Here is a 21,656-nt window from a genome sequence, read left to right as displayed (position 1 = left end):
ACTGTGCCCTCTGCGCACCTCACTCAACACACCCACTGGGGGCCTGCGCCTGAGGCCGCTGAGTTGTCCACACGTGGCCCTCCGGCCCTGCCATCCATCCAGGGCCTACCTTGTCAGCAATGTCCTCTTCCATGCCCTCCACAGGGTCTGGGGGAGGGTCCTGCAGGGCCTCCATGGTCAGGGCCCCTGACTGATGCAGGTGCCTGGGGAGAATAAATGACAGCCCTGTCCAGAGAAGGTCCTTCAGCAGAGCAAGGAGAGCAAAGAAGAGGGACAACCTCGCGGCCAGGCCTGTACACATGAGCACCCCCAGGCTGGTCTGGAAAGCAGAACCCAGCAGTAGGCGGCCAGGTCTCCACCGAAGGGGACTCCGGGCAGGACACCACTACCGAGGGCTGGGTGAACAGGCCATAGTCTGTGGAGCCCAACGGGCCCGGCCTTCTTCCCTACCAGCTACTGGGCCAAGATACTTTGAACTTGGGCAATAAAACAGGACGTCACTCCTCTCAGTGATATGAAATAATCTCATCTTCCCCGAGCCATGAAACATTAATTCAAGGTCATGACCTGTGGGCACACCGTAACTTCCACGTCCTCTCCATCTCTGACTTCCAGGCACACCTCCTGGGGCAGCCATGGCAAGACACACTCGGGGCCTCTGGGGGCCGACCGTGAAAAGGGCACAAGCCCTTGGCTCTGACACATGCGGGAGGAGCCTCAGCACTGTGTGACCCTGAGGAAGCTAGGCACCCTCCCTATGCTACAGAATGGGGATCTGCAGGCTGTCACATAACTAAGGACACAGCACAGAGCCAGTTCAATAAAACACTGTTAAAAAGTACACTCTCAGGACTTCCCTGGTGGTCCAGTGGTTAGGACTCTGTGCTTCCATTGCAGCAGGCCCGGGTTCGTTCCCAGGTTGGGGAAATAAGATCCCGCATGCCGTGCCACATGGCCAAAAAAAAAAAAAAAAAAAAGTACAGTCTCTTTACCAAACATATGAAGTTCTATTTCCTTTTCAGCACTGACTGAGCTTGCGCATTCCTTACATTTCTTTTCCAGAAACATTCTCAGGGGAACAAAAAGGAAGGGCATCTTTATCCCTGTAGACCACAATCTCCAACTGTGCCCTGGGGGGTACATATCCGGGCATTTCTGTGGATTTCACTCAATTCCCCGAGGGCGCTGAATCCCAAGGGCCAGGGGAGGACAGGCCATCAAGTTGCCATCTAATCACTCCTCTTAACATCCATGACCTTGACCTAAACATGAGCTCCTGACGCCACTCCTGGGGCAGGAAGCTGCCCACCCCAGACCCAGAGACCACCCTGAGGAGGGTCCAAAGCCTGGGGGCTGACACCCGATCCTGATCTCAGACCAGGGGTTCAGGCATTTTCCAAGGGCTGAATCTGGGGTTAGGGTGTGTGGCCACAGCATGTAGCCACCTTAGGGTAAAGGCAAGGTTCCTCCCATGGTGGGTGGGGAGCTTGTTTATTTAAGCCCATCCTGGCTCAGGAGACCTACCAGGGGAAGGGGGGGATGCCTGATCCACCCCAAAGGGAGTCAGGTCAAGCCTGGCCGGTGGACGGGACTGCACCCTAAATGTCACCCGACCCCAGACCTGCTGTCGCCCTGTGAGGTCCCCAGGCACACCGATCCCAGAGCCATCTGCACCCAGGCGAGCACACAGCCAGGTCAGAGGCCTGGGCTGAAACGATGCCACAAGAGTGAAATGACAGCAAGCATTTTGAGTTTCCTTGGAAGGCTGGTGGCAGTTCTAAGGGCAGAAGAGCAGCAGATTCAAAGTGCACGTGTGTGTGTGTGTGTGTGTGTGTGTGTGTGTGCACCGACTGCAGACGATGCCTGTTTGTAAACAACAAACACCTGCAGGCTGGCCTTTTTTATACCAAAGGGTATCTGCAAAGGAAGATGAATTCTCAGAGCAGCAGCCACAGAGGCCAAAAGCCGAGGAGCCGGGCCCTGGTGGCTCCAGGTCCGTCCACGTGCCTGGTGTGGGAGCTGGGAGGGCAAGTCAGCTTCCTTAGTCTCACCAGCTGCAGGCTGTTTGGGTAAAAGGTGGAGCGAGAAGGGAATGCTGAAACTATGATCAAAGCATGGTCTGGAATTACTAGGACGCTCCCAAGACCCAGGTGATGGAGAGAGCAAGTGAGGAGGGTGGGCCTTTGGATTCACCTCTGCTTCCCCTGGACCCTCAGCCCTTAACATGATAGGAAAAGAAAAACAAGTGTTTTACATCCTCAGGGACAGAAGCAGAAGGGTAGACAGGGCCAGAGATGAGATGTCCAGGGCGCTGGACGCTGGAGGAGAGCCCAGGCGGCTGGCACCTGAGGGGCAGCAAGGGAGGAGCTCAGATGGGGGAGGGGCGGCCCCCACCAGGCACCCAACTCAGGACTGTAGGCCTCCAAACGGGCTGCACCACAGCCTATGAACTACCTGAAGGTCGGCAGCCAGGCAGGACCCCACTCAGAGGGAGACCTCTAGCAAGAGAGACAGAGCTCAGAGAAGGGTGGGGGAGCCAGAGCAGAGAGGCCGCCTTCAGGGGCTCCGGGGGCAGGGGCTCTGGGGGCAGGGGCTCCGGGGGTAGGAGCTCCAGGACCAGGAGGTGGGGTGGAGGGCTCTGCGGATTGGATCGCGCTCCAGAGAGGCCCGCAGAGCTCAGGGCAGGCACTTCCAGACTGGAACCACGCCTCTCACTCCACCCAGCGTAATTAACGGTGGAAAGGACGCACAAGATTCGTCCTGAAATGTCTGAGCTTCAGGGACAGGGAGAACACCTTTAAAAGCTTCCAGAAGGGAAAAGCAGTCACAAAGAAAAACCAGCAAGCACTAGACTGCACCAGGACTAGAGGATAATGAGCAACCCCTACAAAATGGCTAAACGGAAACCACTTCTGATCTAGAATTCCACCCCAAGCCAAACCACAGGAGTAAAATGTCCAACAAGGGCTCGAAAATTTATTTCCTGGGCACGTCTTTTCTCAAGAAGCTACCAGAAGACATGCTAGATAGAAAATGGAGATTAAAAAAAGGAAGAAGGGGCTCAGGGGGCGAGATGATCCAACACCTGAAACAGACACCAGGACCCGGCATCAGGGAGACATGCGGGGCTGCAGCCGTGCAGCCCACACAGCATGGGCGGAGAGGGTTAGGGCTCTGGGGTAACCATCCAGGCAGCAGCAGGGCCAGGCAGTGGAGGCAGAAGACGACGCAAATAAAAACATAAAGGCAATCACTGCTTCCAGGAGAAGCAACAACTCATCTTAGAAAGGAAATCCAGTAACACATCACATGGCTTCCTGTGAAGAATGCTGGCATCTTACAAGCCTAGAGCAGGCCTGGCAGGAGGGGTGAATGCATGTGCTGTTACCTCTCACTGCAGGAAGCCAGTGGGCAGCTCCCAAAACTGAAAAATGAAGAAGTGGTCACCAACACTTGTTCTTTAGGAGCTCCCCCACCTCCTCCTCACCTTGGGGAGCCAGCAGGGGTGGAAAGGACACAACCCTTGAAGGAGGTGGACCCAGACCTGGGCTGTGGCATCAGGGCCCCGCTGACCCTCCCCACCAGGTTAGCCTACAGCCCTCACATGGGAAAGACTCAACTGAACAGGAGGAAGGACAAAAGTTTCCACCACGGACCCCCAGCCACAAACACAGGTCCAAATCTACTGCTTTGGAAATTCTTTTTACAACCCGTCCCCTCAAACTATTTTCAATCCCAAACCATGAGAAGTACTTTCAGAAGTTTTTAAAAAAATACCTTGAAAATAGTATCTTCTAAACAAGTTTTTAAAGCACTGTGACCAGTGACACATTTCAGAAGAGCACCTCAGTGGGCACCCAGGGTTCCTACCTTGCCACCTTCTTGCTGGAGAGCCGCTTCGATGGACTGCAGAAATCAAAACAAACAGGAAAACGGTGTCAGAGAACAGACAGGGAGGATGGAGAGGAAGCAGGAAACTCAGGCGAAAGAGATATGGGGCGGGGGCGCGTCCGCAGGCATGCAGCACCCGCTCCCGAGGCCAGCTCCATGCACGGAAAGGCTCGCTCAGCAAAACATTCAGGGGCACGGGGACAATCTCAGGGGCCTGTCACCTAGTCCCAGCCCTCAAGGAAGTTTCAGATGGTGTCACAACCGGGCCTCGGTTCAGGGGCTGGCCCCAGCGCCTGGACCCACAGGTGGCCATGCTGGGTTCGAGCCATCGGCCAACGGCACGTCCCAAGTGATTTTGGAGCCACACTGCCCTCCAAAGGCTCGGCCGTCAGAGGCTCCACACAAGGCGTGACACGGGCCTGTGTGTACAGGAAAGCTCTGTTGTCGGTTTTAACTCTGGCACTGACATTTCAACCTCTACCAGCCCAGCTGCGCAGAGACTCGCAAAGCTTTCCTGCCGCCGTTTCAGGACAGGAAAGTCAGCCCCATGTCGCCTGCCTGACGTGATCACCTGCAGTGGCAAAAGGGCCAAGCTTACCATACCCCTTGTTTGCTTCCCAATTTAACTGCTAAACTATTAGCTTCAACCTATGAGAACAAGAATAGCGTCATGGCCAGACAGACACACACCTATCAGTTACTGTGACCCCCTCAGGCTGGGGCAAGAAACCCTGTCTGGGGAGACACGCTGTTCCCATCACCAGCAACTGTACCCATTACCAATGCACTGCCTCTCCGCTCTGGGCTCGTCCTGCCTACCAGCTCCTGGCCCCTGTGATGCTGCGTCGGCAGAGGGTGCTGGACAGGGACCCAGGAAAGGGCCTGCTTCCAGGTGCCCCTGCTGCCTGGGCAGCACCAGGGTTTGAACTTGGGCCCTGATCCCCACACTCCCGAATCCCACCTGGGCGGCTGCACCTGACATCTCCCAGGCAGTTCCGTGGTGGAAGTCCCTCTGGTGAGACCCCTCCCAGTGAACAGCTTTCCTGGCAGCCAGAGGGCAGACTTCTGCAAGTTTTAGAAGGTGCGGCTACGCCCTCTGCAGCCGGTGGCGTGAGCCGCTGCTCCTCCCTCACAGCTGCTGCCCCGTCTCCTCCTGAGCCCTCCTCCCAGCCAATGCCACGTTACTCCAATCCCCAGTTACAATGGTCACTCTCTATTAAACTTTCCTATTCAAGTTACTGTGTGGTCCCCTCTTCTGACTGGGCCCTGACTGATGCTGTACATTTTAACACAAGTCTAATTTCATCCTGAAGCAACAGGAATGGACAGACCACTGTCCAATGTACTGTCCCCCTTCAGGGGCTGGCATCACTTGCACCTCTGGGTAAAGCAGACTTCTCAGTTTCTACAAAATGAACCGTTTTACAGAGGCTCCCAGGTACGTGGAAAATATGTAAGTTCTGAGGTTCAATGGGTAGAAATTATATCAGACGTCAAAGCTGCTGTCTGAATATGGTTTGGACTAAATCACCTTTCACCAACCACAAAGCATGACCAAATACGTTTATTTTGAGGCAATTCCATGGAAACCAATGGGTAAGATTCACATCTCCTTAAGTGAGTGTGTAGGGGAAAGTTCCTGACTGATTATAACGAGGGTTCTGATGGCATATTAACCCCCTTGTTAGTGCCTGTCTTAGGGAACAGGTGGCTGAAACTGGATGTAAGACCCCCTGGACTTGCTGGCTGGACTCGGCCACGTCCCAGTCTGTTCTCTGCCCCACAAAGCCTAGCAGAGGCGACTGTGGCCACCCTGGGGCAGGTCCTCAATGTGGGAAAAGATCACTTCCACATCAAGTACCTTTGGAGGGTGAGAGCTGAGATACGGGGAAGGCAGGTCCCTGCTCGGGAAGGACAAATGACCATCCCCGCCAGGCTGAGCAGCCATCCTGGAGCGCTGAGCACTGGGCTGAACACGAGGGGTAAAGGGAGGCTGGCGGGTCTCTGGAATCCCTGGTCTCCCTAGAAGCTCCTCAAAGAGCACCTCCAGTTCTCCTCAGCGCTGCTGGCACCCCCAGCTCCCCTCTGAAGCTGCCGATCGGCCCTATCCCTCACCTGACCAGGTGCTGGCTGGACCCCGGCCCAAGCGCTGAGCTACACAAGTGCAGGAGGAAGGGCTGAACCAGCACCAGGACACTACTGGCTGTCGGTCACAGGGCCCACCAGGCAGACTGAGCGGCCGAGGCCAAGCCCCAAGGGCAGACGGCAGGCCCAGGAGGAAGCGTACGTGCCAAAACCATTAGGATGGTTCACCTTCCATGCAACTCCCACCAGTCCAAGGCCCCTGCCTCCAGGAAGTTGCATGGGAGCCCACAGCACTGGTCGGCACGTCCCACCCCTTCCTTGCTGCCCGCACGAGAGCGCCTGGCAGTCCCTCACTCCCTCCGCTGGGCTGGGGCTGTGGGGTGCGCCGCACGAGGGCCCGTCTCTCCTCCACACAACAAGCTAATCAGCAATCTGCCTAACGGACACGTCAGCATGTGCAAACCACCCAAAATGTTTCCTGCAGCTGGAGCCTGTGAGGCTGTGAGGAGCCAGGTGCCTCCTCCTGGGACTCTGACTAGGGGTGGGTACAGGGGGCGGAGAGGGAACCAGGAGATGAGGAGAGGGAGAGGCGAAGAGCAGCAGGCATGCTGGGCCCAGCGGCCCGTTCCGGGGACAGAGCAGCCAGTGACCCTGCCGCTGATGGAGGCTGCACAGCCTCCCAGAGACCAGCTCAGGGCAGGGCTCACCCCAATTCAAACTGACGCCCCTGAAAGCTGCTCACAAGTCTGCACTGAAGACCTACTCTCACTTTAGATTTCCCAGTGCTACTTCTTGTGACTCTCAACTTCAAACATCTTTCAATAAAACGGAGAAAGCACATCTTTCTAAAAGCAGACTTTCTCCCACATGCTGGCTGTCTTCAGGCAGGGCAGAGGCAGGGGACTGGACCGTGGCATGCACACAGGGCACCAGACCAGGAACAGCACATGCAGGGCAGGGGCCGAAGAGTCCGCTGTCCACACGTCTGCCTGGCCTCTGGAGGAAGCCCCCGGAGTGGGCCAGGCATAGGGAGTGGCACCTGGGCCAGGGCAGTGGGGGCGGCTGCGGGCAGGCGGAATCTGCCTCCCCCGGGACAGAGAGCAGGCCAGGCACCGCATAGGTTACCTATTCTTTTCAAGATCGTTCAGGCGAGCAGAAAGATCTTCAAGGCGGTTGATTTGTTTGTGGCACTGGCTACAGTAAAACTCAAAAGCCTCATCTGTGAGGATGCTGTGCAGCTTGGCGGCAAGCGGGTCAGCGCTGGAGGGACGAGAGGTGTGGCTTCAGGAGAGAGCAAGGATCGGGTGGCTTGACAGGGTGAGCTGTCAGGCGGATGCCGCGGAGGCCTCTGTCACCCTCAGCACCACCTCCGGGACCTGCAACACCCGGCGCAGCGGCTGGGGGCACCTTCCTGGTCAGGCTCTCAGAAGACACAGGCACAGCCCCGCGGCTCATTGTAAAAGAAGAATCCTGCTTTGCCAAGAAGTAAATGACTGGACACACTGCATCCTCCTTTGTCAGAAACCCATCAGCGCGAGAGCAACGCACACGGCCAGGGGGCGTCTTACTTTCTGTTCTGTAACCCTGTCAGTAACTGTCTAAGAACCACCAGAACCAAGAACTATGGGTGGATGACTTTTGTTAAAAACTCATAATTCCGTCAGCTGCGCCATGACCTAATCTCAGTGGGCTTTCAGGGCAGTGGTAACGGCAGCCACGTCTTGTGGGCATTAGGACCCCAGGCTACAGAAAAGTTAAAGTGAGACATCAATCGTAGTGCAGAAGTAACCCTGCGGACAAGGGATAAGGGATGGACACACGGAACAAATGGAGAGATCACCAAAATGGGGAGACACACGCCCCGCGGGGCCACAGCCTGGCCCTCGGGGCAGCACCACTTGGAGCACGTCAGGCAGCCCTGCTGGCTTGGCCCCCGCCCAGGCCCTTGGCCTCTGCTGTTGGCACAGCTGGAGAATTTCCAGAACTGGGGGCAGAAGGGAGAGGTGACTAACATGTGCAGGCTGTCCAACCAGGCCAGGGTCTCCCCGAGGGGCCGGCACATTCCCTGACCTGGATACAAGGGTGGGTGCTTTCTCCCAGGGCCTCCTGCAGCCCGAAGAGGCAGGAGAGCTGGGCAGGAGCCAGCTCCATGAGCGAAGGTCCTGCCCTTTAGATGCCACAGTTGAGTTTATTCAAAGCCAGAATTTTCCAGAGAGTTTGGGGATGTCAGGTGATTATAAGAAAATGAATCCGAAGAGCCATTTGTGATGTTAAACCTCCCTCGGAGGCCAGTCGAAGGGCACAAACTTTCAGCAAGAGGAATAAAGTCCGAGGACACCACAGATGATAACACCGTGCAATCAGACCTTGGAGATACTGCGGGGTCACCTGCAGCCCGTCGTAATAAAGTGAGTGGTGCAATAAAGTGAGTTATGCGAAGTTTTTGGTTTCCAGTGCATGTAAAAGTGACGTTTACACTATACCGTAGTCCAATAAGTGTGTAAAAGTATCACATCTAAAAAAACAACGTAGGGAATTCCCTGGTGGTTAGGACTCTGCGCTTCCACTGCAGGGGACACGAGTTCGCCCTATGGTCGGGGAACTAAGATCCCGCAAGCCACACGGCACAGCCAAAAAATTAAAATATTAAAAATTGAAAAAGAAAAGAAAAAACCCATGTGCATGCATATCTTAACTAAAAAATACTTTATTCCTAAAAAATGCTCACCAGCATCTAGGCCTTCAGGGAGCTGTAATCCTTTTTTTTTCCTAAGTAGAAGGCTGCTCCCTGTTGGGGAGAGGAGCTCCTTCTATTTTTTTTTTAAATTTATTTATTTATTTTTGGCTGCATTGGGTCTTTGTTGCTGTGTGTGGGCTTTCTCTAGTTGTGGTGGCTTCTCTTGTTGCAGAGCACGGGCTCTAGGCACACAGGCTTCAGCAGTTGTGGCTCGTGGGCTCTAGAGTGCAGGCTCAGTAGTTGTGGCACACGGGCTTAGTTGCTCCGCGGCATGTGGGATCTTCCCGGACCAGGGCTTGAACCCGTGTCCCCTGCACTGGCAGGTGGATCCTTAACCACTGTGCCACCAGGGAAGCCCTGTAATCCTTTTGCAACAGTCACATCAAGGATTGCTGATCACAGATTCCCACAACAAACAATTATAATGAGAATCTGAAATATTGTTAGAATTACCATAATGTGACACAGAGACACGGTGCAAGCAATGGCTTTGGAAAAATGATGCAGGGCTTCCACAGGCCTTCAGTGAGTTCCACAGGCCTTCAGTGAGTAAAAAACACAAAGGGAAGTGACGGACGAGGTCCACCTGCACAGCAAGACTGAGATTGCTGAGCAGGGTTTCAACACTCACACACACACACTCTCTCACACACTCACACTCTCACACACACACACTCACACACTCTCTCTCACACACACAGCCTCCCTCAAGCTCAATGCAAACCACAATGTGATCCACAAACAGCACTGTGAAACCCGTAAAGCCGAGTTTCCCAACCCCAGCTCTGTGCCCTGGGACTCGGCTGAGGCCGCATAAACGGGGAGTGACTGGGACCATAACCGATGAGAGGAACCACAGCCAACTGTTATCCCGATAGAAATCTTAAAGTTTTGACTGTGGCATTGTTCAATTATATTACAGTGAATAAAACAAGTTCTCTGTGAACCAAAAGGAGACCCTCCCCCTTAACAGAACGTGAAGAGACAGGGCCCTGGTGCAGGGCTCTTACCTGGGGGTGAGGAAGATGGGGTCTCTGCAGCCGTGCTCCCCGTTGCAGAGGGTCTCTGGGGACAGCTCCGCCTCACTGCCCTCACCATAGTCCTCGAAATGTTCCTCGCCTCCTATCACCGTGACGACCGACTGGCTGTGCAGGTGGGACCTGCAGAGGCAAACGAGTGTCAGCTGCCGACATGGGCTGCGGGCACCCCCAGAGCCGCGGGCGTGACCTGAGCCTCCAGCAGAAACGTGCAGTGACCACACGTGTGAGTTCGTGTCCTAACAGCCACGCTAGGGAAGGTAAATGCACAGGTGAAACTGACTTTAACAATGTACTTCACTTGGCGCAACATACCCAAAATCATCACTTCCAAAATAAGATCTTTATATTATCTATGTCCTTGTGTCATAATAAGCTTTCGAATCTGGTGTTTGCTGCAACCCGGGCACACGGCAGGTGCTCCCCGCCCCGGGGCCGGGCCACCACCTCACCACAGACCCCCCCACCCCCCGAGATCCTGTGAGCAGGTGCAGGAGCTGCCCCCTCAGAGGGGCAGGCCTGGTAGTCAGGAGGGGCCAGTCTCTGTCCGCTGCCCAGACCCACAGTCGCACGACACGCAGCGCAAGCTCCCCGAGGCACCTGACCCCAATGGTCTCGGGACGTCCGACTGCTCTCTGAAGAGCGTGTCCGAGTCTGACTGCCTCCCGCCTGCTACCAGCCCTCACCTTCTCACACAGAGACAGGAAGAAATGATTCCTTCCGACAGACACCATTTCACACTAAGCTACTTTCTGTTTCTGTAGATGAGCTGCTTCGTGGATCCACGTGCCCAGACCCCGGGAGAGGAAGCTGCCCCCGAAGTGAGAGGGAGCATGCACAGCCTCCATGGGCCGGACGTGGACGCCCGTGGGCGGTGAGGAGCCCAGCGCCTGTCCTCATGTCAGAGGGGATGTGCACTTGGTGCTGGGGACCCGGGGCAGACCACGCAGCCGTCACGCACCGCATCGACAGAAAACGGGTGACTTTAGATTATAATCGGCAACCTCGTGGCAATTCAAGATTTTCTCATTTGACACCAACGTGACTTCAACGAATCCTGAGGGCAAGTCACTGCTTAAGCAGCAGAACAGCCCAGAGCCTAGAAACTTCCAGAGAAAAACTAAGACCTCATAATGGTTTCCCAGATTTGACACTTCAACTTCGATTACTTGACCCAAATTGAATTTAAAGAACTTAGGGACTTCCCTGGTCGTGCAGTGGTTAAGATTCCACGCTCCCAATACGGGGGGCCCAGGTTCAATCCCTGGTCAGGGAACTAGATCCCACATGCATGCCGCAACTAAGAGTCCACATGCCACAACTAAGGACCCCACGAGCCACAACTAAGGAGCCTGCAAGCCACAACTAAGATCCAGTGCAACCAAATAAATATTTAAAAAAATTTAAAAGAACTTACCTATTACCTTAAAAAATACTGATCAGGGGCTTCCCTGGTGGCACAGTGGTTAAGAATCCGCCTGCCAATGCAGGGGACATGGGTTCGAGCCCTGGTCCGGGAAGATCCCACGTGCCACGGAGCAACTAAGCCCGTGTGCCACAACTACTGAGCCTGCACTCTAGAGCCTTTGAGCCACAGCTACTGAAGCCCGTGCGCCTAGGGCCCGTGCTCTGTGACAAGAGAAGCCACCGCGATGAGAAGCCCGCGCACCGCAACGAAGAGTAGCCCCCGCTCCCCACAACTAGAGAAAGCCCGCACGCAGCAACGAAGACCCAATGCAGCCAATAAATAAATAAATAAATTCTTTAAAAAAAAAAAAAAAGAAGTACTGATCAGGAAGCTACAGCAAACGTGGCAACCCCAGCCCCACGTATTCTACCCTCACACCTCCCTCCTTGGTCACTGCAAGCCACTCTGGGCTCCCATCTCCACACGCTGGGCTTGGCCCCTGGTGGCCCTGGAAGGTGTTCCTCCAGTCCCAACAGAGCCCAATGGCCGAACGCACACGCACGACACCCCCTTCCCTACCAGACGGTCACCCCACACCGCAGCAATCAAGGAAAGACCCCAATAAATGGAGCAATAAACTATGTTCAAAGACTGGGAGACCCATAGGGACAAGATGTTGGTTCTGCCCAAATAATCTACAGATCCAGCAAAATCCCAACCCAAATCCCAGCAGGTACTTTTTTCCAGAGACTAACAAGCTGAATCTATATAAAATCCACATGGAAATGTGAAGGCCAAAGGCGCCAACGCAGCCTTGTAGAGCGAGGCTGGAGGGTGCACATGGCCGAACGGCAGGACCAGCGGGCGACAAGCCTGGAGCAGAAGGACTGAGCGATGCTGACCTGCACAGGGCACACAGGGCCAAGCAGGGCATCCGGCACAGCCCATGCACTCGGCCACCTTGTGGGGCAATGAGGAAGGAGGGAGCTTCAAAACCGAGCCTGAGCCAATGGACATCTATACAGGAAAAATGACCCCTGCCTCACACCATGCACAAAAACTCCCTTATGGGGAGATGAAAGATCTGAAAACAAAGGCAAAACAATAAAGCTGTTAAAGAAAAGCAGAAGTAAACGTCACAGTGATGTGGAGTAAGCAGAGACCTCTGAAGCAGAACACAGACGTGCCAACCACAAAAGACAAACAGATACACTGGACTATAGTAGAATTTAAAACGTCTGTTCTCAGACACCCCAGGGAAGTGAGAAGATGACCTGCAGAGGGGGAAAAAGATGCCTGCAACACACCCGGGACAAAGGAGTCCCCTGAGACAGAGGAAGAGCTCCCACAATTGAAGACAGAGGAAAAGACGGCCCACGGGACCCGGGGAGGCCAGATCCACCCACCACCTGTATCTGCAGAGGCAGCCAACGCAGAGCTGAGAAGCAGTGCTGGGACCATCGGGCCACGAGCCTGTTTACTATCTGGCCTTTACGGAAGAGCTTTCAGAGTCCTGCAATCAACAAAGGGGCGAAAGCCTGGAACAGGCACTGCACAGGAGAGGGTCTCCACATGGGCAGCCAGTGCAAGAAAGGCACTGCCCCCGTCAGGCACCTGGGAAACCCAAGTGAGGACCACCTGCTCTGCGCGCCCTCAGACAACAGGCGTGAAGAAGCGGAGGATGCCAGGCACTGCGAGAATGGAGAGCAGCTGGAACCCGCAGGCGGCTGGCAGGCAGGGAGCTACCAAACCCCACCTGTAAGTGTCTGACCTGCAGTAACCCCTACAGAGGAGCCTGTGCCCCAGGTGCGCCCTACGCCACCGAGGAACAAACCCGGCCACCAAAAGACGTCAGGCAGCAGCTTTATTCATGAAACCCAAACTGTGAGCAAACCCAATGCCCCAATGCCCACTGACAGGAAATTAAGAAGCTGTGGGCTTCTTAATGGAACACTCAATAATAACCAGAATAAACCACTCACAACGGTGCACACAGACACGGATAAACCTCACAGCCATGATACCAAGTGGGAGAAGCCAGGTGGAGAAAGGATACACACTGTGTGATGACCCTTGAGTGAGGAACAAACCAGGAGCCAGTGTACCAGGGAAGGAGTTGGGAGGGGGGGCGGCGGGAGGGCTGGCGCTTGGGATAGGCATGCCATCTTCAATTAGGGAGGAAAAACATAAGCTCTGCAGGGGCCAAACAAGAAACAAAACGAAATAAAATAAGCAAAATTCCAGTTTCAAGGCCTCCCGGGGAGCCCAGGGCAGAACCGCCAGCCGTCACCTGGGCCCACATGGGCCACCTGGCACCTGGCCTCTCTGATCCGGCCCTTCCCCCTCACTGTCCTCAAACGCATGGAGTCAGGGTGCCATAAAGATGAAGACGTTTGAAATGTGTCTCACCCTGGGTCATAAGAATTGTGATGACAAAATCCAAAAGACCAAGCAAATGTTTTCTCCTAGGATTCCTATCTGTACAGAGGAGCACCTTCTGACAGAGGCTGCACGGTCAGCTGGGCGCAGGCTCTTCCCAGGACCACAGCCCTCCGCAGGCTCACACTCCCCTCTGGATCACCTGACATGAACCCCACCATGAACCCATCCGCCATCAGCCCTGGGCCATGTAGATAGGAACAGACCTGCCCGGGAGCAGCAGCAGGGCGCCGTGGCCGGGCTCCTCCGTGGCGTCCAGGCATTCGGGGGGCACTAGGGTGCCTGTGTCCTCATCCGTGAAGGTCTCACACTCACTGTAGGTGCTCTCGGAGCCCATGTATGCGCTGTCTGTCACCTCGTTGGCCTAGGAGAGAGAGCCAAGAGTCAGTCCCGGGGCCCGGGAAAGGACCCCGTGGAGGGGGAGCTTGCACGTGGGAGATGTTCCTCCTGTACTTCGAAGCAGAAACAGTAGGTTACAAAACACTTCAGTATTTTCAAAAATGAAAAATAGGCACATGTTCAAGAGCAGAAAAAAATGACTGGAGGGATTTTTAAACTTAGCTATAGAAATATGCCTAAAATGGACACAAAGTATCCCAACATCACAGGATACATGCCAGAACAGCCCGTTTTGTGGCTTTCCAGCACTGGAATGAATTCTACCCCAGGAACTAATGTTCAATAGTGTAAGACTATGCCTTTTAAAAAGTCCCCATCAATATCTGCTCTGTATGTGCAACCTATTGCTTTGAAATTCAATTACGTGGTCTAACCTCAAAATACGAATTCATCAATTATTTGACCAATTATGTTTTCTGGTTAAATGTCTACTTTCCCGGACTTCCCTGGTGGCGCAGTGGTTAAGAATCCGCCTGCCAATGCAAGGGACGCAGGTTCGATCCCTGGTCCGGGAAGATCCCACATGCCACAGAGCAGCTAAGCCCATGTGCCACAACTACTGAGCCTGCGTTCTAGAGCCCATGGGCCACAGCTACTGAGGCCACATGCCACAACTACTGAAGCCCGTGCGCCTAGAGCCCTCCTGTGCTCTGCAACAAAGAGAAGCCACCTCAATGAAAAGCCCGCACACTGCAACGAGGAGTATAGCCCCTGCTCTCTGCAACTAGAGAAAGCCCGCATGCAGCAACAAAGACCCAACACAGCCAAAAATAAACTAATTAATTAATTTTAAAAAGGTCTACTTTCCCACTAAACACATCTTTGTTTTTTTACTCTTGTGGACCCAGTACCGAGCACAGGGCTGGGCGTACAGCAGACAGTAGATATTTGTGGATTGTTCAAATGAACTTAAAACTGAAGAACCATTAAACAGGCCATTTTCAATGTACAATCTCAGCTTTAACTGAAGTGCAACTTCATTGGTTAGGAGAAGTAGCCATCCTTTCATGCTCGAAAGAGTCTGAGGTTAACAATTTGCAAACAAGTAAGAATTCAGAGAAGCAACTGGAGACGGTGCACTTTGTCCTCGGGCTCTGGTGTCACAAGATGGGGGGGGCTGGCTAGAGGGTCCCTGACGGCTGTCTCCGCACCTGCGCCCGATGGAGACCCAGGGCCCATCCTCGGTCTGCCGCCCAGCAGCCGTGTGATCCCAGCCCGGGCTCTCGAGCATCCGAGCTGTGCTGCCTCATTTGTAGATCAGGGGCTGCAATGCTGATCTCAAGAGGTCGTAACCACTCAAGACTTAGAGATCACACAGGCGGGTACGAGAACAGAGCCTGAAAGCCGGGGGCTCACGTGTCATAGGTGGTGCAACCTCTGCCTCCTGCACATAGGACAGAATGAAGCAGGGAAGGCACCCGAGGTACCTACTGCACGCATTCCATGCCGCTCCTTATTTCCAAGGGAAAACCTGATATTCCTTGGAATCTCAGGCAACTAAGTCATTCACAAAGAGCGTTCATTTCAAAATCTGAAATCAGGAAATCCCTTCAAGAGGCCTCCACTCTCCTTCTCCTCACCACCAAGCAGGTGGCTCTGGGCTCAGCCTGCAGGTAGGGACACTGTCCGAGCCAGGCAGGCTCCACCATGTGCGAGGCTGGGCCCGCTGCTCCTGGGCTGAGGGACAGTTGCCCGGAGCCCTCCCCTCCCCTCTGTTCGCCCTCAACCCGGAAGCAGGCGGGTCTTGGACTTGGACTGGGGGCCTCAGAGATGGCTTCCTGTAGGGGACAGAACGTGAACCTTGAGGTCAGCGTTTAGACAGCCAACCACCACCACTTCCAGCAGAGGCTCCTCTGGCCAGTGTGGCCCCAGGTCCTCGCAGGCAGCGGGGTGCGCAGAAGCGCCGGCCAGCTCGGTGCCGGGGGAGGCCCAGAGCTCAGGCCTGTTGACCTCACCCGCAGTCATGCTGATGAGGCCGGGCTGCAGCCGGAACCCTCCCTGGGGCCTGGAGGACGGTTCAGGGTGGAAGTAATTCCTCACAATGCAAGACGAAGCAGATGCCATGCAAACCCGACTGCGCCCACACCTCGCAAGCAGACATGCTCACCTTCCATCTTCATTCCTAAAGCAAGCCCGGCCCCGGAGCACACAGAGCAGCCCCAGGGGCAGGAGGCCCAGAGGCTCCAAGAGGACCCCAGGGCAAGGCCCAGGGAGGGCCAAGGGGACCAGGAGGACAGGGCCAGCTCGTTTCACAGACACTACCCACCTGCTCACCCCCTGAAGTCCAGGCTGTCCTGGATAAATTTCAGCAAGCCAGATAGTTTTCTAGGGCAGGCGGGCGAACACCTGCTTTTTAAGAGGGCAGAAAACTGTCTGTGAGCGTGGTCCACTGGAGGAACACCGAGGGCTCAGAGAGGCACCCCAGCAGCCCCCATGTGCCGCCAGACAGGACCTCGCTTTGCCAGCCCACCGTCTATGCCGCCAGCTTAAAAATGATTACAAATTACACGTTAGGATAAGCTCATGTGGAAATCAAAGTGCACATTAGAAAGCTTGGCTGTGTTTCCTCACCGGTTAACAAACGCTGGGCCAGCGGGTGGGCAAGGAAGCCCACGCTCACGGCCATCAGTGAGGGGCTCGAGGGCGCCCAGGCCTGCCTGGGGCCCTCGCTGTCTGGTCATGGTTCCTCCAAGGAGAACAAGCTGCCGGGCTGACCGTGGCCGGTGTCCAGCCTCCTCTTACCCTTAGATGCCAGCCTGGCCAGGGCCCGGCTCCTCACACCAGCTCCAGGAAGGGCGCGCTCGTGGAGACAGCCTTTCCATGGAATTGGAGCACTGGGGACTCTGTCCAGACCGGTCATCAGCTTCCAGCGGCCTTCTATTTGCTCATCGTGCTGAGGTTCTGCAAAACCTGTGTGTCCACCTGAAGGTACATCACTGTCTCGGAAGGAGTTTAACCCACTCCCAGATATGCTCCATTAAACCTGCTGCTCTAGCTGGCAAGGGGGGCAAAGTTCAGGAGGTGCTTGCTGGGTTTTTCACAGTCAGATCTCCAAACAGAGTGGCTTTTGTTCTTGATTTTCTAACCTTTCTGATAAGAGTCTGAACAAAAGACCTATTTCTCCATCATCTTATTAAGTCCAAGAGTTGGAGGAGAAGGGAGGGCCAGAGAAGGCACAGCAGAGACCATGCTTATCGTTCCGCTGGCGCCTGCTCTCTGCGACTTTCCCATCGCCCCTCTAGAAGTTCTGACACGCGCTCGTCCCCATGGGCAGCAGGTCCTCTGCCAGTCCACCCTCCACCTCGCTCAGACTCTCGGACCCGGAACCTTCTTCTCATTCCCAGAACGTCAGCGACAACCCTCATTCACCGCCCCGCCCTTCCCCCTTCTCAGAATCACCACTTTCTCCTGGGGAATTCCCTGGATGTCCAGTAGTTAGGACTACGTGCTTTCACTGCCGAGGGCCTAGGTTCAATCCCTAGTCAGGGAACTAAGATCCCACAAGCCATGTGTTGAGCCCAAAAAAATTTTTTAAAAATGATAAAAATAAAAACTTTCTCCTAGGAGCTCTCCTACAAGCTGGGGCCAAAGGGATGCTCAGTCAAACACCGGAAGTCACGGGTCCCCCAAAGCGTCCCCAGCAGGAAAGGACTCGGGAGCAGCAGTCCACCAAGTGCTACTGCATAGTGCACCCTGACCAGCACCGCTGTGTGCCCAGCCAGAAAATGTTCAACGAAAGGCTTATTTATCTCTGAAGATCGCCAGCAGAGGGTCTCCAGATGTGGTATTGGATATAATACACGTAATCTTCACTCATATTGTTATGGTACTTATTAGGATTACATGATTCAAAACATTTTTAAAAAACAGCTTTCTACAAGTTTCTAAGCACCTAATTCCACTCCCCTCAAAATTACAACTAAAAACCTTGAAAAGGGGGCTTCCCTGGTGGTACAGTGGTTAAGAATCTGCCTGCCAATGCAGGGGACACGGGTTCAAGCCCTGGTCCGGGAAGCAACTAAGCCCGCGGAGCAACTAAGCCGTGTTCCACAACTACTGAGCCCGCGTGCCTAGAGCCCATGCTCCACAACAAGAGAAGCCATCGCAATGAGAAGCCCGTGCACTACAATGAACAGTAGCCCCTGCTCGCTGCAACTAGAGAAAGCCTGCGCGCAGCAACGAAGACCCAACACAGCCAAAAATAATAAATAAAAATAAATACATTTATAATAAATAAATAAAATAAAAACCTTGAAAAGCATAAAAACACACGGAGGAACTTTTAAGGCCCAACACTGTATGATTCTAACCAGCTCTACGACATTCTGAAAAAGCAAAACGATGGAGACAGTAAAAGATCAGAGGTTGCCAGGTGCTAGTGGGAGGAAGTGACGAATTTGGGGGGCAAAGAGGATTTTTAGGGCAGCGAAACTGCAATGGTAGATACATGTCATGAATTTATCAAAACCCACAGACGGTACACCACCAAGAGTGAACCCTAATGTAAACCATGGCCTTCAGTTAGTTACAATGTATCGACATTGGTTCACCCTTTATAACAAATGGAAGATGTTCACTGCCGGGAAACTGTGTATGTGTGTGGGGTGTAATGGGAACTCTCTGTACCGTCTACTCCATTTTCTGTGGAGCAGAAAACCTAAAACTGCTAAAATGTAAAGTGTGTTAATTCTTTTAAAGCAACCAAAAAACTTAAAAAGAAATATTCCCTCCTTGTTGAAAAAAAAATTAAGATCTAAAAACCTGAGAAGCATTCCTGCTGCATACTCTGAAACGTCAGGTTCCCACCCACGTCCTTGCAAGGTGACAAGCGCGAGGTGGGGGATGGCACACCTGAGAGTTGAGGCACCATAAAGGTGGGAGGGCGGGCTTCCCTGGTGGCACAGTGGTTGAGAGTCCGCCTGCTGATGTAGGGGACACAGGTTCGTGCCCCGGTCTAGGAAGATCCCACATGCCGTGGAGCGGCTGGGCCCGTGAGCCATGGCCGCTGAGCCTGCGCGTCTGGAGCCTGTGCTCCGCAACGGGAGAGGCCACAACAGTGAGAGGCCCACGTACCACAAAAAAAAAAAAAAGGTGGGAGGGCCACACTTGTGGGATGCCAGGGGGGTCCGCCCTGCAGAGGACAGGAGCCAGCGATCGGACAGCACCCCAAGCCTGCTCCGCCCAGGCTTCAAGAGGCAGCCCCAGCGTCAGTGGGCCTCACCCTTTTGGTTTTTTTTTCTTTTGTTTTTTTTTTGCGGTACGCGGGCCTCTCACTGTTATGGCCTTTCCCGTTGCGGAGCACAGGCTCCGGACACGCAGGGTCAGCAGCCATGGCTCACGGGCCCAGCCGCTCCACGGCATGTGGGATCTCCCCGGACCGGGGCACGAACCCGTGTCCCCTGCATCGACAGGCGGACTCTCAACCACTGCGCCACCAGGGAAGCCTGGGCCTCACCCTTTTGGATCAAATGTGTTGACGCCTTTTACTATCCTGAGTAACAAAACTCATTGTATTAGTTCCCTGGGGCTGCCAATTTCTTTTTTCTTTTTTAAATTTAATTTAATTTAAATTTCGGTGGGGTTTTTTTTGGCTGCATTGGGTCTTCGTTGCTGCGCTTGGGCTTTCTCTAGCTGCGGCGAGCGGGGGCTACTATTTGTTGTGGTGCACTGGCTTCTAATTGCAGTGGCTTCTCTTGTTGTGGAGCACGGCTTCTGGGCACTCAGCCTTCAGCAGTTGCAGCACGCAGGCCCTAGAGTGCGCAGGCTTTAGTAGCTGTGGCACGTGGGCTCAGTAGTTGTGGCTCGTGGGCTTAGTTGCTCCGTGGCATGTGGGATCTTCCCAGACCAGGGATCGAACCTGTGTCCCCTGCATTGGCAGGTGGATTCTTAACCATTGCACCACCAGGGAAGTCCCAGGGCTGCCAATTTCTAACTACCATAAACAGGTGGCTTAAGACAACAGGAATATATTCTCAGAGACCTGGAGGCCAGAAGTTGGAAATCAAGGTGTCAGCAGGGCTGAATTCTTCCTGAGGCTCCAGAGGAGGACCTTTCCTGCCTCGTCCAGCTCCTGGTGGCTAGGGGATGTCTCGGCTGGCAGCCATGTTCCTCCAGCTCTGCCCATGTCTTCATACCGCCTTCTCCCCCGTGCGTCATCTCCCTTTCTCTTCAAAGGACATTGGTCATTGGATTCAGGGCCCACTCTACCCAGCATGATCCCATCTTGAGATCCTTAACTTAACGAGATCTGCAAAGACCCTTTCTCCAAATGAGGTCACATTCACGGGTTCCGATGTACCTTCTGGGGAGTACCATTCAACCCACGACACCCACATACACATCAAATACAAAGAATCAGTATAACGCCCTCACGGAAATACGAGACAAGAACAAAACGGACGACATTGATGGTAAAGTGTGTGCTGGTGTGTCAACAGGCAGGAGAGATCTGTTGCTGGCCGACCACTAAGTGAAGAGACGGGGTTCTCTAGACACTCTGAACAAGAAAAGCAGGCTCTCCCCTGACCTAGCTGCACTTCTGGAAAGTTCAAGGTGTGTCATTCCACACATAGCCTTCCATGCCTCGCCATCCCACAGTCTCGGGGTCTGGCAGCTGACTTGACAGCTGACACGTCAGGGTCCTGCACACCCTCAGCCCTGCCCGGCCACACCATGCCTCACAGCCAGCACACGTCCCAGCTGGGCACTTAGCCTCCATGTACCAGGACTGGGCCTGGCACCACCAGGTCACACAAAGAATGAACACACCAGCTGTTGCTGAATGGGGGACGCAAGGTGGGGTTGTCCCTGCCCTCAGGGGCTCAGGCCCAGGTGGGACTCTAGGACAAAGCTGTGAGGGGTGAATGCTCCCAGGTGGCTTGGAGGCCTGTGCTGGCAGAAGTGAGAGACAGTCAGGAAGTGAACCTGTGTCATCTGAGGGGTGACTAATACCTGGACAGTTTCTCAGAGCAGGGAACAAGCTACAGAGACACAGAAGAGGGCAGTGGGATCCTGTGGGGTGTTACCATTCACAGGGACTCTCAGAAGCTCTTCATTTCACAAAGGAGCCCGTGCTCTGGCCTTGCTTGGCAGTCTGGCAGAAGGGGATAGCAATGTCACAGGAGAGCCTGCCCCTCTGCTGACAACAGGCCACCAGCCCCGGGTGCACAGCACGGAGAGCAGACGCCCGCCAACCACAGTGTCCCCACCAGTGTCAGAATGAGCCCTGCCTGCCTGCCCTTCATGCCATTCCCCACAGAAATGTGGGGATGACCAAGAGGCACATGAAAAGATGCTCAACATCATTAATTATTAGAGAAATGCAAATCAAAACTACAATGAGGTATCACCTCACACCGGTCAGAATGGCCATCATCAAAAAAATCTACAAACAATAAATACTGGAAAGGGTGTGCTGAAAAGGGAACCCTCCTGCACTGTTGAATGTAAATTGATACAACCACTATGGAAAACAGTATGGAAGTTCCTTAAAAAACTAAAAATAGAGCTACCATATGACCCAGCAATCCCACTACTGGGCATATACCTGAGAAAACCATAATTCAAAAAGAGACATGTACCACAATGTTCACTGCAGCGTTATTTACAATAGCCAGGACATGGAACCAACCTAAATGTCCATCGACAGATGAATGGATAA

General features: G+C 54.1%; 1 protein-coding gene across 8 annotated transcripts in view; it reads right to left on the bottom strand.

Moving 5' to 3' along the window:
* RAB11FIP3 (RAB11 family interacting protein 3) overlaps positions 1-21,656 on the bottom strand; it is a 79,805-nt gene that overhangs the window by 8,707 nt on the left and 49,442 nt on the right. For 3 of the 8 annotated variants that reach the window (XM_060124978.1, XM_060124979.1, XM_060124984.1), the window contains 6 exons: positions 13,804-13,961; positions 9,724-9,873; positions 7,102-7,236; positions 3,871-3,906; positions 3,389-3,424; positions 110-203 (listed from right to left, as the gene is read on the bottom strand). In XM_060124978.1, coding sequence (XP_059980961.1) covers positions 110-203; positions 3,389-3,424; positions 3,871-3,906; positions 7,102-7,236; positions 9,724-9,873; positions 13,804-13,961 — 609 coding nt within the window. The remainder of the gene's footprint in view (positions 1-109; positions 204-3,388; positions 3,425-3,870; positions 3,907-7,101; positions 7,237-9,723; positions 9,874-13,803; positions 13,962-21,656) is intronic. The other 5 variants (XM_060124983.1, XM_060124981.1, XM_060124982.1 and 2 more) reach the window with 3 other exon arrangements.

This window comes from Lagenorhynchus albirostris, chromosome 15 (genome assembly GCF_949774975.1).
Source record: "Lagenorhynchus albirostris chromosome 15, mLagAlb1.1, whole genome shotgun sequence".
In the NCBI taxonomy this organism is placed as follows: Eukaryota; Metazoa; Chordata; class Mammalia; order Artiodactyla; family Delphinidae; genus Lagenorhynchus; species Lagenorhynchus albirostris.
The sequence above is the reverse complement of the archived record's forward strand: the minus strand, read 5'-3'. Positions and strand labels throughout refer to the sequence as shown.